Source organism: Dipteris shenzhenensis, chromosome 13, assembly GCF_047967505.1.
Source record: "Dipteris shenzhenensis isolate YYH24624 ecotype China chromosome 13, Dip_SZ_1.0, whole genome shotgun sequence".
In the NCBI taxonomy this organism is placed as follows: Eukaryota; Viridiplantae; Streptophyta; class Polypodiopsida; order Gleicheniales; family Dipteridaceae; genus Dipteris; species Dipteris shenzhenensis.
Genome location: NC_141608.1, coordinates 55,651,809 through 55,671,176, shown reverse-complemented (window position 1 = coordinate 55,671,176; position 19,368 = coordinate 55,651,809). Strand labels below are relative to the sequence as shown.

At 39.4% G+C, this 19,368-nt stretch overlaps 1 protein-coding gene across 1 annotated transcript; it reads right to left on the bottom strand.

The window, feature by feature from the left end:
- Window positions 1-14,027: 14,027 nt before the first annotated feature.
- Window positions 14,028-16,148, bottom strand: LOC147895615 (GDSL esterase/lipase At5g03610-like). The gene is made up of 5 exons (XM_087384149.1): window positions 15,926-16,148; window positions 15,499-15,684; window positions 15,124-15,398; window positions 14,639-14,930; window positions 14,028-14,394 (listed from the first exon to the last, which is right to left on the bottom strand). Exons 1-5 carry the CDS (start codon window positions 15,999-16,001, stop codon window positions 14,180-14,182), a joined length of 1,044 nt encoding a protein of 347 aa, XP_087240275.1. The 5' UTR covers window positions 16,002-16,148; the 3' UTR covers window positions 14,028-14,179.
- Window positions 16,149-19,368: the final 3,220 nt, after the last annotated feature.

Genomic DNA, 19,368 nt, shown 5'->3' with positions numbered 1-19,368 from the left:
GTCTGCAATTCCCCTGGCAGAATGCTTACATAATCAAGTCCTGCAATGTATAGTATGTAAGCAATCTAGCCTCGGGAGCACTCCGGTCTCTTGACACGGTCTGCAATTCCCCTGGCAGTACAGAATCAAGTCGTGCAATGTATAGTATGTAAGCAATCTAGCCTCGGGAGCACTCTGGTCCTTGACACGGTCTGCAATTCCCCTGGCAAAATGCTTACAGAATCAAGTCGTGCAATGTATAGTATGTAAGCAATCTAGCCTCGGGAGCACTCCGGTCTCTTGACACGGTCTGCAATTCCCCTAGTAGAATGCTTATAGAATCAAATCATGCAATGTATAGTATGTGAGCAATCTAGTCTCGGGAGCACTCCGGTCTCTTGACACGGTCTGCAATTCCCCTAGCAGAATTCTTAGAGAATCAAGTCGTGCAATGTATAGTATGTAAGCAATCTAGCCTTGGGAGTACTCCGGTCTCTTAACACGGTCTGCAATTCCCTTGGAAGAATGCTTAGAAAATCAAGTCAATAATTGGAAATACATCTACATGCTCACAAGAATCAAACCGTTTAGTTGTGTGTGAGAGAGAGAGGAAGGGATAGAGAGAGAGAGAGAGAGAGAGAGAGAGAGAGAGAGAGAGAAAGAGAGGATAATCTTACAAAAGCAACTAATTTTGTTTTATGTGCAGAAGGTAACATGGACAAGATGAAGAGTCATAAAAAACGCGTGTTATATGAATATAGATTCAAGGAAGGAATGCGAAAAATATTCTCGAAGTGTCTTTGCATGAGCTTGTTATCAAAAATGCAGGAAGATTTGGAAAAGTATTTTGACTTAGGGGAAAGAGGGATGGATAAGCTTTGTGTGGATCTTTCCTCTGATGTCATTACCATGATGAAGAATGAAGATCCACAATGGAATATGCAATATGAATTTCAAGATAATTTTTGTGTGAGTATTCGCATAGAACTAGGGAGAGTTAAAAGTGTTTATGAAAAGCGGACAAGCACATTCAATCCCAGAGATACAAATAATAAAGAAGAGTTGATTGATTGGTTTTCCTTAAAGTGGAAGGCAGTTATGAGTTCAAAGAGGAAAGCATTCAATGCCAGTTCTTCAAAAGAATGTGTCAATCCCACAAGATTGAAGATGCCATCTTTGTTTTTTCTTGAGAAGCAACAGATTCATGTACAAGAGAAAGATTATGTGCTGGGTGAAGGCTCATATGGAAGAGTGGTGAAAGGTAACATCATTGGTGTAGACTGCTTTGATCCAAAAGAGACCTTTGCCATTAAGAAACTTAAGGTATCTCAAAAGCCAAGTGAAAGGGAAGAGAGAAGGTCCATGCAAGAGTTAATGGCAAATATGGAAACAATGCAAGCCCAATTACCTCATAGAGGACTTGTTCGCACGATTGCTCGTGTGATAAATCCTCCAAGATTGGTATACCAGTATTGGAATGGGGAGACATTGGACAAATGGTCAAGGTTAAATGCTATGAACTCAGTCTATGTGGGAGAGGAGCTAGACCATTTATCTCGTGTCCGTACTCATGCCGTAAATCTAGCTGGTACTTTGATGGGGACGTTAAAATACATGCATGGAAAAGATCTTTTGCATAATGACTTGCATCCTTCAAACATTATGCTTCACTTTGATAGTGAGTCTGATAAGGTCTTCATAGGAATTATGGATTGGGGATTTAGCAAGAGTGATAAATATGTCAATGATGGCAAGGATCGATGTGATCCTCAATTCAAAGAGCGATGCATGCGAAGAAAGTGGTTGGCTCCTGAGTTGTATACTTTTCCATATGCAAAGTTTTCCAAGGAAACTGATATTTATGCTGTAGCCTTTTCATTGGAAAAGTTGTATCGGCTAGCTTACAAGTACTTTGTTCACATCCAAGATGCAACTAAGTTGGATCACTTAAAGCGTTGGTGGAAGAGAATAGAGGAAATGAGAAATCCTATTCCTAAAGCTAGACCTACTGCAACAGATGTTACTCATACATTTGAAGTTATATTCAAAGTCACATGTGAAAGTGCATTATGACATGATGCATTGTAACCTTTTGTAGCACTATAGTTTCTAAATAATATTCCAAAGATTGATGGTTTTCTTTCTAGTACATGATCTATTTATGTATATAAAAAATGTCAACTTTTTTAATTTATTCTTTCAAATGACTCATTAATAATGTTTATGTAATATTTGTGTTGATACAAGCAAGAATTAGAAGGTCTATAGTTATTTGTTTTGATATAGCGTTTGTGAAATACTTTATTTTTCTCTTCTCTTAAGCTAGAATATTGATCTTCAATAAATACCATTAGTGATTTAGACTATGGCATACCATTTAGAATTTAAAAGTTATGAGTTTATTTATATTTTTCTCTTATTTTGATTAGGTATACTATTGATCATATCATGGCTTCAAAGACTCACATAAAGGTGTTTGACTATGGATCATCTGAGAAGAAGCTTTTGGGATATGTTAGAGTGCTTGGTGACTCTACCTATAGCATGATACGTAAGGAGATTATGCAAGATGGAATCATTAATGTTCCTTTTCATTTTGTTATCAAAGATGACAATGATGATGAAGGTTGCATACTAAATACAACACAAGAAGAACGTTGGAATGTTGAAGAGGATAGGTGTGTTGGTATAAAGAGGTCTCTAAGTACGATTGTCGATGAGATCACACCATCAAAACGTGTTTGCAGAACATCAGATAATATTCACAAAGAAGTTGATATTGTAAATGTTGATGAAAGAGATGAGCATGTTTCTTGTAGTCATGGTTTAAACATGCACAAAAGTAAACTTTTAGCAACGTCTATTCTTGAAGATTGGGATAGTCATTGTGAAAAAGTTCGCAAAAAATTGAGGCAGCGTAAGACACCTAGAGATGATAAATTTGAGCTCCTCACAGAGGATCTTAATGGAAAGCCTAAAGTTCGAATTTGGTGTGAAGAATGTGGAATGCCATATGGATCAGGGTCCATTGAAGGCAAGCAATCAGCTTACACTTGCTTGTCTAATTTTCTAAGAACCCATATTCTAGAAAGCTAGAAACATCAAAAAAGATATGCTGCCAATCGAGGATTTATCACTGAAGAAGCATCTCTTCGAAAAGATAGCATGAAGGACGCTCAGTACGATGTTGATGATGCAACAATAATTCTTGATGCTATTGAGGAAATGCACACTTTCAATAATTCTCATGAAGGTAATCTCCATTAGAAGCATTTAGAGATTTGAAGAGTCTTTCTTTTGTTAAAATTTTCATAAATAGGGTCAAAAAAATATTCTTCTGAAATTTTTCATTATCGAGTATGTTGCAGGAGCAAAGTTTGAGATAGTTGAAGCAACTTTGAATGACTACAAGGATAAAAATGCTGTAAGAGTGGCATGTGGATATGATGGAAAATGGTTGTCTTTGTGCCCTCAAGGTTCAGATCTACAAACAATTTTATCAGAACATATCAAAGGAAAAGCTCACATCACTTCTTCCAGCAAGAAATCAATGGAGCCATGTCCAGTATTATTAAGGGTTGTTGGCCGACCTAGGAAGCATTTTGACAAAGATCCATGACAAACATCATTGGGAAGGTTCCTTGTACAAACAAAGGAGTTTAAAGTGTTGCAACCAAAATGTGGTGAGACAGGGGAGAATCTTGCCGTTCAGAAGAGAGGAACCAGGAAAAGAGGCAAAGGAAGGCGGGTAGACTACCTGACAATTGAAGAGCTAAAAGATGCCACTTTTGAGTGTAGGAGAAGTTTGAATGAAGAAAAAAGAAGGCTGTGGTGGGCAACATCAAAAATTGTAATGCTATCAGTCAAAGTCAAAACTTTGAAAGAATCAAGTTTTGAATGTATAAATAGGAAAGATGTTCGACGCTTTTGTAATAACATAATTGAAGCTCATAGACAAGGAAAGTTTGGTGGAAAATCAGCCTTGTGGGAGTTTTTTCAAGAAGTGGCACAAAACATGTTACGGTCAAAGCAAGGACACAGGTTTAGTGACTCTACAAAAACCATATATGAAGTTATTAAGCTATGGGGTGGTCCAAGACTACATGACTTCTTGAGTATAAACCTTGGAGGTCCTTCTTTGTCTACCACCAGAAGGCAAGGAAGAAAAGAAATTGAATTTATTTGTGGTGAGCACGAATACATATTCGATGCTGTTGGGAAGATCTATATGGATGCAAAAAAAAGATATGGAGTCATTTCTATAGTTCCAGTTATCATAGTGGAAGATGAGACAACCATTAAGCGTCGAATAAGGTAATTTTAGCTCTCTATGCATTCTACTTTTATCTATATCATCAAGATATTTATAATTGCTATGTTTGGAAATCTCTCAAAAAGATGAGGAAGTTATTAAACTCTTCAATTGTGTTGTGTAGATGGAATGCAAAAGATGACACTCTTATTGGGTTTTGTGGAAAGAAAGGAGAATATCATCAATGCTCATCAAATGACTCCATTGTTGTTGGTGAAGGCTCACAAGGATACTCGAATATTATAGATGCCTTTCAAAATCATATCATAGGTCATTATGCTAGAATTTTGATTGTTAATCCTCTTCATGATCTTCTTCCACGATTGGCTTTGATTGTGCATTGCACATGCAATCGTTTTGATAGTGATTTTGTAAGGAACCAATGGAATCTTTTGGAGACCATGTGGAATGCAAACCTGAAAGATAAAGTTGGACCCATAATTGGACATGCTTCAGATGGAGATAGTAGAAGACGAAAGTTGATGCTTGAAGACTATTTGGAGAAAAGCGAACAACCTTTTGCTATCAATTGGTGTGGATGGAATTTGAGAGCAAAAATTGTAGGAGGAAATGTGTATGGCCTTCATGATCAAGACTTTGTACACTGTGGAAAGAAACTTACAAGCCCACTTGCTAGTCCTACTCGACAACTAGCAATTGGATGTGTTTGGATCACACTAAATCATGTATCTATTGTTTACAATTCTTTTTCAATTGAGGATCACAAGCTACGAGATGGAGATATTCAAAGGAATGATCGACAAAATTGGGGAGCAACTCAAAGGATTGCAAGTAGACAAGTACAGAAATGTTTGAGAAAACTTCAAAAAAAAGAAAGAAGTATGAAGGGGACTGAGGCCTATTTGATGATTGTTGCTGATTATATTGATATTTTCTTGTCACCATATTTGATCTTGAAGGAGCGTGTGGTGCTTGCAGCCAAGGTAGTCTTCTTTTTCAAAATTTGGCGACTATGGATTCATCACCATCCAACCTACAACTTGAAGAAAAATTTCATCAGTAAGGAGGCTTATACAGACTGCATGCTTTTCTTGTCATTTTGTTGTATTGCTCATAAAGATGTTTCGAGATTTTTATCCTAATCTGAAGTGTCCACTACATCTTACCGGTTCTGATGCTGCTGAAATCTATTTTAGTAAAGTTGGAGGCATGATTGGGCAAGAAAGAGCATTTGATCTTGGAGATCTTCTACATAGCATTGGTAGCTTGAATAAAATTGCCATGCATGAGTGTGCTCAAAATGGTCTAACTTTCTCTAGGGCTCATAAAAAGCAAGAGCATATATGGAAACATTTGAACAAACAAGAAGGGATGATTGAAGAAAATCTAGGTGACTATGAGAGTGTTTCTTCTGATGAAAAGATGATTGATGCATTAAAGGAGGGCTTACAACAAGCTCACATACTATGCGAGTCTTTGGATTTGAAACCTAGCAAGGCTGAAGACTTGAAATGGTGGTTTCAACCTTGGCTGGATGCAGGGTCTACATGGTGTAAGCTAGATGCTGAAATGGGAGAAGCTGATAAGAATGATGACTTTGTGGAGCCATGTGGTGAAGAAGAAACTATGGACGAGAATAGCAATGAAAGTGAAGATGTTATTGCACTTAGTGAGATTAGACATGAAATTGATGACATTTTGAAGGAAACAAGAAACATGCCCCCTAAGAAAAACATTAGCCCCATTGTAGAGGTGGACGGAAAGTTTATTTTCAAGTCAACATTGGTGAGTCAACTCAATGGATGTCCAACCTTGTCGAAAGATAGACTCACAAGGGTAAAGCAAGGTGTTTACTTCAACCATGAAGCAAAAGCACAATCATCAAATGGAAATTTATTTGGCATAGGTTGTGACTGTGCTGTGTATACTTTCATGATGACACAAAAGGATAAGGAAATCAACACATGAAAAGAAATGGCAAAGCTACAATCACGAGGAAGATGGATGCAACTCATGGTACATGGTACTTAGGAAGAGTTCAAAAGATGAGGAAGAAAGTCGGAGGGAGGTACGTGGATTATAAGTGTGGCTTTGATTTAGCGGATAGGCCCCAAGGTTTGGAAGTTCAGCTTGGATGGTATCAAAGGGCAAAAGGAGCACAAATGTTTACTTATGATTTGACAGACTTAAACATGGTGGACATTGAAACAATTATTGCATTAGCAAATTTGACATATATTGTAAGAACAGACAAGTACCAGCTAGATGAGAATGACTACAAAGTTTTTAATGACTTCTTGAAAAGTGCTAGGTAAGTTTACTTTGCATTTTTCATGCAAGATGAAACTTTCCAAAATGTCTTATAATGAGCTACATCATCTAAGGATCATCCTTGGCTAATTTTGGTTTCAGATAATGATACGTCACATGTATCGCATAAGGAGTTGGGCTAGTTCTTGAGGCAAAATTCTACATTTTTTGTAAGTCAAATACCTTAAGATAAACTTGAATACAAACTTTTCTTGAGATATAATTCTATATTTTTTGTAAGTCAAGTAATTTAGATAAACTTGAGTGCAAACGTTTTCTAGCTTTATCTAACATTAATCATGCAAAATTCTTGATTCTTATTGGTGAATAAACAGGGCAATACTAGATGGAGGGTCAAATTTGGAAGCCAAGTGGCCTATTTTAGGGCCCTCCCTTGGCTATAATCTTTACACTATAAACAAGACAATTCCACATCCTCCATGTTATCCAGCTGAGGTCATTCAAGGATCCATCAATGAGGAGGAGAAGTCTGTGTAACAACCTTTAGTCTAGCTATCTCTCTAGCTGATTTTTTGCCACGTCTAAGTCTAAGGTTTTGATTAAACTCTTGATGACAAGTCTTGGTTGTAACTTGTATCTATTTTTAGATATCAATATGCTTGTACTTTGGATTCAACTCTACCTTTTCATTTGGTACTTTTGATGAAATTTGGCTATAGCTTGTGAGCCTCGGTTCTGTGCTAGAGTCTAAATATCAAATTGAGCATCTAAATAGAATTTATCTACCAAATTGTGCAATCAATGCAAGTTTGATATGGATCTCATCGAAGCTTGAAACATCCCAAACCTCTAACTAAACCTTCATGTGAAATTCCATATTGAGCAGCAAAATATGGATTATAAAACTCTAAAGGACTACTAAAGGAAGAATAGACTATATCCAAAAATCTATGCATCCAATGTACAGGTGGTCTATGGCTTCCCTTAAATATCCACACATTCCAATTCTATCTGCCAAAATAGCTCATTATTTTATTTACATATGGTCTCAAAATTGTGAGGGGAAGCATGGGTCCTTCAAAAGTTTGAATTGAAATATAGTAGAAATGGAATAAAGGGTGCTTTCCAAACTGAAAAATTGTCAGATGCATTAATAATTAAGATCTAAATTCAATAAAGAAGCTATAATATTTCATCATTCTACAAATTTTTCTTTTATATCATATGCATCTAGCATATGGTTTGAAAGTTAGGATATTCAAAAATTTAGAAAAAAGTGATGTAAATACATAAATATGAAAGCATGTAACTTAAAGAAAAGTAAAATGACATAAATTGAGAAAAAGATACGAATGGAGTGATAATAAGCTTAATAACTTTGTGCACTTAACATGATTAAGTTGCATGCCTTTATGATGAGATGTTAAACACTATCTTTTCCTAAGATAGAGAGTGGCATATAGGCAACATGATGCTAGTGCATGCATCATATTGAATATAAACACTTGCACTACATCAACATAATGCTACTACATGCATCATATTTAATATAAAAACTCCCATTAGATTAACACAAGGTTAAAGTTTAAGCCATCTTCTTATAAGTTTGTGCCATTTTATTCATAGTTCAATTCAAGTTACTTCATGCAAATCTCTAGTAGGTAGTGACAGTTTCGGAGCATGCAAGGGAAACAAAATTGGATAAGGTGGAGTAAATACATGAGAATTTGAGAATTGAAAAGATCAAAAGTTGAAAATACGTTCTATTAGGTACTAGTATGGATGTAAAGCATGCATCTAGGCGACATACAATTTAAATGGTTTTATTCAATTATACAATAGATTAACACAAGGTTAAAGTTTAAGCCATCTTCTTATAAGTTTGTGCCATTTTATTCATAGTTCAATTCAAGTTACTTCATGCAAATCTCTAGTAGGTAGTGACAGTTTGGGAGCATGCAAGGGAAACAAAATTGGATAAGGTGGAGTAAATACATGAGAATTTGAGAATTGAAAAGATCAAAAGTTGAAAATACATTCTATTAGGTACTAGTATGGATGTAAAGCATGCATCTCGACGACATAAAATTTAAATGGTTTTATTCAATTATACAATACAATTTCTCAAAAGTAGCGTCTGTTTCAACTTACACTGAAATGTACAAGAGGAGGGCAAAAAATATAGGCTTCTTAAATTTTGAATTTATTGAAGGGATATAATTATTGATCCAAAAATTCATAGTAGGGGTATATAAATAGATAAAATGTGGTTACAAAGGGGTTTTTTAAATACCTTTCAAACGCACGTTGTGGTGGACCCCCCGAGAGAACATAGTAGTTCCTTTTCTAGTCCCTAATCATTTGAAGTTAGTTTACTCTGGACATGATAATAGAAAAAGCGTATAATGGGCCCTTTTCTTAGGACGGGATTTGAATCTTTATGGAATTTTTTTGGTGGAGAGAGACATTGCATATACTATAGAGAAAAGTGGTACTTTAAGTTGGACCTAACATCGTTTGCTTATCCTTTTATATGAAAGGAAAAGAAAGAAGCTTTTCCTTAGAACTTTATTTGAATTTGCAATTTAGATTGTATGGTAAATAGTATGGAAAACATTCTCAAGAACCTCCATTGGTGATATTCTTTAAGGTGTAAGGGAAAGAGATTAAATATGTTGACAATTTCTTCCTTGTATAATTATGGTCTAACCATGTAGTCGGCTATGATCGGTCCTCGTTTGGACAAGGGGAATGCCTTTGCTTTCTTTTTATCTGCAAATGGACCAGGTTTGGCTTCTTTTATGAGGCATCGAGTTTGACTTTTTGACATTGGGAAATCCCTTGAACTTGGTTGGAATACCCAAATTTATGGTTTACTTGAGATTCCCACTTATTTCTTGGATTTCACTAACATTTCATATGCATTTCTTCATATCTTTAATTGCCCACCTTTGATTACTATTGAATAGTAAAATGCTAGGATTTGATTATACTAATCTAGATCGAGTGACACGGATAACAAGACTGTGTACCGGCATTGAAGCCTATAGTCCCACAATTCGTAGTGTACATGTTCTAACATGCTATGGTTGTGGATGGATGCAGGTGAGTTGACATACCTCTCCATCAGGTTTGTATTAGGAAATCTAAGGCATGAAGACACGGTGTTGGTAACTTCGAGAAGCACTTTACAATGGATTTTCTCCAAGTATTGTTAAATATAATTGAACTCCTTATTGGAGACTAATCATTAGTATCGTTGCACTTTTTGCAATGTATTGATATAAATGTGAGTATAATAACTGACTCGCACTTTAACATTTTGTTAAGAGGAATGGTATGATATGGATTATTCTCACTTATGAGGTATTGAGGTTGTTATTAACGGAGTATTCTCACTAGTTGTTTGAAAAGGGCAATGGTAGATGTTTGTAATTGGTTTACTTTAACATTGAAAACTGGTCCAGTAGTATAATAGGGTAGATGTTTGATAGGTTAAAACACACACACACACACACACACACACATACACACACACACACATTGCTTTGTTAAGACACAAGCCATCCTTCTTGAGGCATCCTCATCTTTATTGAGTTCACCATGTCGAGCTTATTTTTCTCTTCAATTTGGTTTAGAAATCTCTCTATTATCATTTGTGGAGCTTTAATTATGTCATTTTGAGTTATTTTGTTGACTTTGGGACAACCTATACTCAACTCGAGTCCTTGATGATCAGACACAGCATTACATGTCCAAGGAATCAACCAGTGAGGTGGCCAGGGCATGTAGCGAAAGGTTTAGCAAGCGGTCCAATCTATGATTGTAATTGTAGAAGTTTCTTGGTAGAAATTAGGAAGTTGATTCACTGAATTGCAAGGTTGAGTAGGAGGTCCTAGGTTATTTAATTCAAGACTCAAGAATTAGGATGGGCTTATCCTTTTGCTCGAATTCTTGTTATGAGGTGAGTGTTAAAGAAAGTCCTATTGCTTTGTGAGCGGTTTGAGTCTTGATTTGAGTCAAGTGCCTACAAGCCCAAGCATTGTTATTGCATGAGCACTATTGAACACAACAAGACAAAGCACCTACAGACGTGCACACAGACACGCTTCCATAACTTAAAAAAGAACTTACGGACGCATCTATTTGTGCATCTACAGACCCGCACCTAAAGGCGTGTCTATATAACAGATAGACGTGTCTATAGACACGCAAATAGATGCTCCGCTAGAAATTCAAAAAAAACAAAGATGCATATATAGACACGTTTATAGATGCATCTATAGACGCACAAATAGACATCCTCTTGAACAGAGAGATGCGTACATAGACGCATTTATAGAGGTTCATATTTTTTGTTAATAAAAGCAGAATTTTGTGTGCTTGAACAGAATGCTGTGTATCTTGTGTATGCTATGTAGTTACAAGAATCCCATTTTCACATTGTGCAACTCAATTCTTACAGCCAACCGCATTTTAAGTAGCACTCTTGCAAGCAATATAGCCGACGATTACAGAATGAATAAAATATTACAACTCCAAAACATGTAGTTCACAAGGCATTAATTTGATAGAACGTTGCACAAGAAAATTGAAAGCCACAAAAATAAAAAGAGTGTATATTAATTTATAGCTCAAAAAGTGCTTATATGTACATATAGCACGAAGCCAAGCCACGTCCTATGTCTTTAAGTACAAAAAATAAGGGGAGTGTATATACAAGAGGCACGAAGCCAACAAGCCAGTGGCTTTAAGTACAAAAAAGAGTAGCTAGTACTACTTCTATGACTAATCTAAGTTCTCCGCGTCCTCGCTCCCTTCTTCACCTCCTTCGCCATCTTCTTTCTCATCTTCTCGAGCAGGGCCCTGTAAACGAGGGACATGTATCAATGTATGAAAAATCAAATCTTTACTTACAATATTGACATTATTTAATTACTTTCAAATACCTTGGGGGCGCTCCAGTAGCCTGGATATACTGCTCCTCAGTAATCAACCCGTCATCATAGAAGTGCCTCCATGTATCTCCTCTGCGATGGTGGCGGTGGTAGGCTATCTCGACAGGAGTAGGGTACTTGCTCACAATTTCAAGCTGCAAGGTGACACAATTTGCGGGGGGGTTAGTACAAAGAAATAACCTCCTAATAAACTACATAAACAATATAATTTAAGATCAATACTTAGAAATTGGGCCTCCCATGATTCAACACCCCCTGCTCCAAAATGCACGCTTCCATACTGCTCCATTTGGATCCTTCGTACCTCTATGTGCTGCAGATTAGGGTCCGCCTTCACTGCCTTCATTGCTTTCTTCCACTCATGCTTTTGAGCAGTATGGGATGGGTCCCTTGGTGGTTGATCTCCCTCAAGCATGACAATCTCCGCTAGTGCCTACCTTTTAAGCGAAGATCTTTTATCGCTAAGTATCGTAACAATCTTTGACTTGGCCCATTTATTTGTGAATTGAACATTAGGGGGATTGGGATACCTAGAGCGAATAGCAGTGAGGGTCTCATTAGCCAACCTTTTTGGATGGTCTTTGTAGTGATAAAGCAATCTCTATAGTTGTTAGTAATTACACAGCGCATGAAGGCCATGATGTCCTTCCCCCGTGCATCCATCAAGATACCTCTTGTCTGAGTGATGTCATAGTAGATCGTACCATCACCCTCTGGCACGTCTGCATCATATGAATCATCCCCGTCCCTACCACTACCCCTCCCAAAGCACTGTGCCATGCATCCCCCACTACTCTCCCTGCTACTATGCCTACTACCGTGTCGTCTCGAGTAACAAAATGCGATTTGGCACTTTTGAAATTTCAAAAGTGCCAAATCGCATTTTGCTGCAAATCGCGTTTTTCGTCCTTTTTTGGCCGTTTCCGGGCCTTCGGATGTCCGATTCTAGCGTTTCTAGTGCCGTTCTTGGGGTTTTGGGCCATTCCGGACGCGTCTGCGATGTCAGAATCACCAAATTCTGCACATAAAATAAAATTTTTAAAGATTCAAATCAGATCACCTCATTAATGTGACATGCTTCTACGAACATATAGTACTATTTCTTTTTCTTATTTTCATCTTCTTTTGTTGAATTTTCAATGTTACATTGGCCCACTCCTGATTGGTTGAGAGCCTATTTTCTCTCTCTTCTAAAAGGCCCCAAAATGAGCTCTCTTTTTTCCTAATTCGATTGTGAGTTCCTCAAACATATCTTCAAAGGTCTGTATATGGTGAGCGTAAAGATTTCAGACATGTAGAAATAGCCACATGACTTGTAGAAACTGGGGGCCGGTGTTGAGGTCGAACACTAGCTCGGACTGTAGCCTCTGAAAGTTCTCTTTTGTAGTAGTCTCTTGGGTGGGTATTTCCCATAACAAAATGATTAGCAATAATAAAAAATGCAGTCGCTATGACTGCTAGATCAAGCACCGTGACAAAAGATGTCTTGAATTCCTCCATCTGTGTTGTCAGCGCATAGGAGGCAGCCATAGTCAAAAAATCGAGCCGTGGAAAATTATATGCGGTGTTTGGATCTGAGGCTTTCATAGTTTCAAAATCTTTCCATGGCCATCTTCATCGCATCGGCATATTGGTAGGATCAACATGTCGGTTGATGCTTACTGGACAATGGGTTTGCCAAAAAGCCTCGTGCTTCAAAAACAATAGATGTATTGAATTCCTCCATCTGTGCTGGCAGCACATAGGAGGCAGCCACAGTCAAAAAATCAAGCTGTGGAAAATTATATGCGGTGTTTGGATCTGAGGCTTTCATAGTTTCAAAATCTTTCCATGGCCATCTTCATCGCATAGGCATATTGGTAGGATCGACATGTCGGTTGATGCTTACTAGACAATGGGTTTGCAAGAAAGCCTCGTGCTTTAGAAAGCTACTAAGGTTGGAGCCATGTGTCTGCATATGTTGTAGGCACATGATTGGGATTTGACCACTTGTAGCTACCTCTGGTGTCCCTTGAATTTTCTCACTGCCATTTTCGAAACTCTTTTGTATTAGCTCTGTAAGGACATGCACCTCCATCATATCTTGACGACTCAATTAGGAAATTACAGAGTTCGCCTGTTGATGCTAAACTCATCAACGATCACACGTAATAATGTGATGGTGATACCATGTGTTGTGGTTTGGCATGGGCTCTTGTGGTAGCTATCCCTCTTCCTCATGTGGGTTCTCACTGATCTCTTCATTGTTTTCTTCCTCGTACGGATTCTCGGTGATTTCTTCATTATCTTATTCCTCGTACAAACCCTCAACATCTGAGAAGAGTATGGTATTTGGGATTTTGTATCAACTGGTAGTGACCATAACATCTGGACCCTCCATAATGAGAGATTTTGCTACATTGTGCTTCTTTTACCTCACAGAGCCGTCAGCGTACTCTCGTGCAGTCGATACTCGGCTCTCCAGCTACGAGTGGTCAGTGTAGTCCCGTGCAGTTGAGAGTCGCTTCTCCAGCTACAAGTGGCCAACGTACTAGCTTTTGAAGATATTGGAGAGAAAATAGAATTACTTCCTTTTTTTATTGCTTCTAAGATAAGTGTACTACCACTTCAGTTCGAGTGAAGATCTTTCATAAATAAATAGTCTGCCCGGGTTCGTAGTCTATCGTTCGTAGATCATCGGCAATCTTGTTGGGCTCTTTCATTCGTCAAACCTCAGCAAAGATTCGAACATCAGCAAACTTCTGTAGCTTTCTGAGACAGCCTTCCACCCTGCATGCGTCGGATGCACCCCGTCCCAAAAGAAGGCATCTTCCGGACTTGAACATACCGTGTAAAGGGCGTTCCCTTCTGTGTCCACGTCTCCGCAGTTGTAACTGCTGTTGACTGCTTGGCAGCATGGCTCCAAATAATTTCCTATAATGGGCCGAGCAACGTCGGAATGCAACACAAAACAAGATCAAATATACACTAGCGCTGCACAGTGCAAAAACAGGCAACAACTTCGAGAACCTAATCAGGTGCACAAAATTTGACGAAATGGACGAGTAGAAGTATAACAGAAATAAGAATCTCAAGCTTTTTATGACAAGAAATAGGCGGGAGGGCAGCGGCGAATGAGAGAGAGAGAGAGAAAGAGAGAGAGAGAGAGAGAGAGTACCGAAGTTTCCAAAAGTATCCAAGAACGTGTTGTACTGGTCCATGGAGATAATCTCTATTTCAGATAGATTGCTAAGATTTGCAATTTTTCCGGATAGAAGGGTGTTGTGTAATCTAGCCAACGCATTAAGATCTTCGTAGCAATTCGTGTAATTGTTTGTAGATGTGAGAACTGGAAGACAACCCGCGGGCTCTAAATTCGGAAGGGCAAATGTCCGAAAACCAAGATCATAAATTGCTAGGACGGACTGTTCAATCTGATCTACTACTTCGGGGATGAAACTTACTAACCCCTGAGAATCGCAAAGACCAGTATTGGATTGTTAGAACTTAGAATGGAAAGACCGTACGTTCTACTACGAAATCGAAAATGAAGCGGAAAACATTTCAAGACACACTTATCCACGCGCGGATGTTGCTGTAAATAAGAAAAGATAAGGAGAAAAATATAGGCATGGAGCTGAAGGGTCATTATGTCTTTTGTACCTCAGTACCGTTGTTTTTTTCCATGTACGCTGTGTAGTCGTTTCCGGCGACTACAAGAAGGACCAAAGAAGTGCCGATAGGCAGTTTGTTTTGTGAACAATTGTCCAAGATCGATTCGAGCTGGTGGATCTGTTGCCCAACGGTGGGATATTTATCTCCTTTTGTGTCAAAAACGCCGCTTCCTCCAAATGCGAAATTGATTCCAGAAGGATAGTCACATGATTGGAGGTCCAGCTCTCTATAGGTCAAAGGAAGGGTAATGTTGAGGACGGAAGCTGCAGTAAGAGAACTGTTATGGGAATCAGTTGAATAAAAAAGATAACATTTGCCAGTGTTTGCAGTTAGGATTAGTCAGCAGTTGAACAGATGAATCACCAATATGATCTGTCAAAAGCTCTCCATCTGTAAATCGGCCCGCAGGCTCTCCGGGCCAAGTCTGTCCGTAGGGAGGTTTCCAAGGTTGATTTACGCTTGCATCGTTTTTGTCATGGTTCCCCGTGTCTGCATAAGAGTCGCCAAATGCAAACAGGGCAGTAGGCGTCGTGGCTCCATTCACGCTGCCTGCTCGAGGTGATCACAATCCAAATTATTAATTTACTGGAGCGCAGTTTTCTGATATAAACGCATACATGTGGAGATATCCCATAGAAATCTACACGGGTCTGTATCAACGATACGACAGAAAACGAATCCTTGCTAATTCTAAAAGGAAGAAACACAAAGTAGCTACGATTCACGACAATGTAGCTATATTGTATATATATATATATATATATTGCAGACAGAAGTAAGAGGGACCGACCCATGAGAGAGAGAGCTGCGAGCAAGAGAACCAGAGCGGAGGAGGCAGGACGTGCTATGCGAATCATCTTGAACATGTGTGGGAGCTGGAAAAGGAGGAAGATAAGGTAGTAGAAAATTGTGGCGAGATGGAGAAGGTTAAATAGATGTATAACATGGAGGCGTCAGGAGTGGATGAGAATGGTGCGAATATAATGATAGTGGCATGGATCTCGCCTTGTAACGTGTGTGAGATGTGCAGGAGCATATTGGAGGGAATTTGGAGCATCTATATCTATACTATCTATTAAGGAGAGAAATACCATACCTTCCATGTGGAGAGGATTTGGAGGCTAGGGAAGAGAGGAGGGAGGTCCGGGAGAGGTTCGGGAGGTCTGGAGTTTGCCCTCCATTAGATCCGGGAGGTCTGGTGTTGAGCTCTCACCAGCTCCTCACTGCTCCTAGCTGCCTCCAAGCATCAATGCTCCTCACTTCCTCTGTCCTTTACGCTCCTCTAGGCTGTTTCTTGACTCCTGCTCGAGCTCTCCCTGCCAGTCTCATGGGGGAATCGAGGCGCGCTCCCTCTCTCTCTCTCTCTCTTTCTCTCCCTCTCTCCCTTCCTCCCTCTTTCAGTCTTAGGTGAAAGCAAAGCTGGGTATTGGTCACAAGTTCGCGAGTCATGAAAAGAGTGCAGAATGGAGAAAACACACCAATCTCTAAGCAGCACGATACGGCAAGGCTCTCCTATTGGAAGTAGGAAGTCCCGAGGAGACTATTCATGAACGGATCTCCGATTGCAATAAAGTGTTCGACTAGGCATATTCGGCAATCATCTCCAATAGGAAAAGGTCTGTACGCGCAGCAAGAGCTTCTAGAGTCAGTCTGGGAGACGAAGGAAGGCAATGATCTTCAGTTTACATAGCGATACGAGCGAGCTAGGGCAGTATATTGCTGACAGTAGCTAGCTTTAAGAGGTTGAGGAACAGCATAGAAGAGATATTGGGCAAGGAAGTAAAAAGCAAAAGTTCCCACAAAGCAAAGTAAGGAATCCAAAGCTATAGGGCGCACCCTGGTGAGTCCTATTGCGATCATTATTTTCTCTTTTGCAAGCATCTATGTTTTTCTATTTTGCAAGTGCCTGCAAGTTCCCGTTCTATTTCGTTGCACATTCTGAATCAAAGTATTAATCTTTTGCCGATGGAAATGGTGCAAGTCACGAGTGCATTCTTTCAATACTTCATGGATTCGGGAAACTTTTCAATACATATTTCTACTCAAAAAAGGCCATTGATAGCTTTAAAACAAAGCGGGGCTTCCAAACTCTGAGCCAAAACTTGAATCTAAACACTAGAGACCCTCTATTGAAAGCCTCTTTTCTCTATGTAATGTGCCTTGCGTCGTGCTATGTTTTGAATTCAAGTGGCATTTTGTATGTTGTTGTATTAGGCTTCCCACATGCATCGTGTTAGAATTCCACTGCATCAATCAATGACGTAGGGGTTCCTCGATCAATGCCACGAGAGGCTCATTTGCATGGTTGAAGGAACACTTTGTCCACGGCTCAGCAAAATGGGGACGAACAGAATCACCCGAACTAAAGGAAGTTGACTTTTGGAGCTATTGAAGGTGCCCCTTGCCTCTACTTTTAAGCACCAAACGTGGACGGAGGCAATATATGGGATTTGTCAAATGGTTTGCAAAACGTTTGTAGGTTAGTGATCCACACAAATTCAGCTTTATTTTGCTGCTCCATTTTGCAGCAATCATCTTCCTGCATAAACAATAACATGTTGCTACTTGCAGAGCTCCAATGGAGGTATTTTTGCAGGAAATGAAAGCACTGGCACAGAAGCTCATGAGGCGATGATGAAGATGCTAGGAGTGGGATATGAAGATAGCCAATGTTTCAAAGATGGGGCTTAGTGTACACATATTCGTCATGGCCAAAGCCAAGCTCAAGACATCACAATGTTTACGATCATGCAAGAGACATAGGAGGTGAGAGGCCTACAATTATTTAAGGATGGGCAATGGGCAGAGTATCCAATTGCGTTGAAGAAAGCAAGAGTTGCAAATCATAAGAAAGCTATCATGTAAGTGGATGAATTCCTTCCGCATGTGAAACCAAGCTAAACCTTTATGAGGATTTTTACATCACATGCAGCTTTGATTTCTACTTCATTCGTAGATGAGTTTCATTGGTAAAGGTGTCCTCTAACATGGTTCATCGAATTAGGACATTTTCCAAAACATTTTAGCAAGCCCGTGCTAGGAGTGCTGCGTATAATTCTGGTTGAATAGAACAATAACAGGTTGCTACTTGGATCTTGCCACACTAATAGAGTTCAAAGCTTCCTCGGCACCTATGAATTGGATTTGAGCCTCCAAACAATTGCTTTGCTTTTGACATAAACTTATTGGTTTCTTTTCGATTGGACATGTGGGGAATGGTTTTCCTTAAGGTTAAATATTCCCAGACAGAGCTATTGACCAGCCAAAAGCATAGGGCCACGATAATCAAAAAATTGCCATAGTATGGTTTTTCACATCGAGGAGAACAACATTAGGGGTTTCCTTTAGCTCCTAGAGGTGTTCCGGGTCCATACCGCAAGACTTGGTTTCATGAAGGCCTGCACAATGCAATGGTGCTTCGAGAGTATAGAGCTCACAGGCCAACGATGGAGCCTCAACCCAATTGCAACATTGCTTCTTATCTTACTATATATTAAGGAGGGAGGGAGGTTCTAATAAGCCACGTGTTGTGTGGAGGGAGGCAAAAGATTGCCACATGTCATGTAGCTAGTATGCAAGCGGGGTGCATCTGCTGAGCACTGCTCTTCCCCAGGCGATTATACTCCAGTGCGTGAAATTTGAATCCTCCTCTCCCCTGTCTGTCAACATAGACAAGAGCCAGGCGATTATACCCCAGGCGATTATACTCCACCTGTTGGAGCAAGAGCCAGTGGTTGAAAGAGCAGGAAGTAATATAGACACCGCATCGTTCCAAGGGGCTACAACATGGGCGCTGCTTGAGCAGCTTCATCGATGAGTTGGGATAGGAATGAGATGTGTCGGTAAGTGGGGGTGTTGGGAAATTCCTCCCCATCTGTAAGCCACCATATGAGGAGAGCATGGGGGAGGTGGACCTAGGGTTGGGGCTACCCGTGGCCACCCTTTGCATCCATTTTTGGCCCTTCATCATCTCGAGTCATTTCCTGTAGGAGTGTTTTGCGGGACCTTGACAATTCTCATGTTAGAACACATAAAAAATCAGGCACTGCCCATTCTTAGGAGCTTCTTTCTTGAGGCTGAGGTCACCAAGAGGTATCTGTCTGCCTTCGTCCTCCATATCAAAGCTTTTGAAGCATATGTGTTTGCCCACAAATGTACTTTTGGACAGATAGTGAATTGAAGAAGCTTGATGAAGTAAGAAGAAGATAAGTGCTCTTGCAAAGAGAGAGAGAG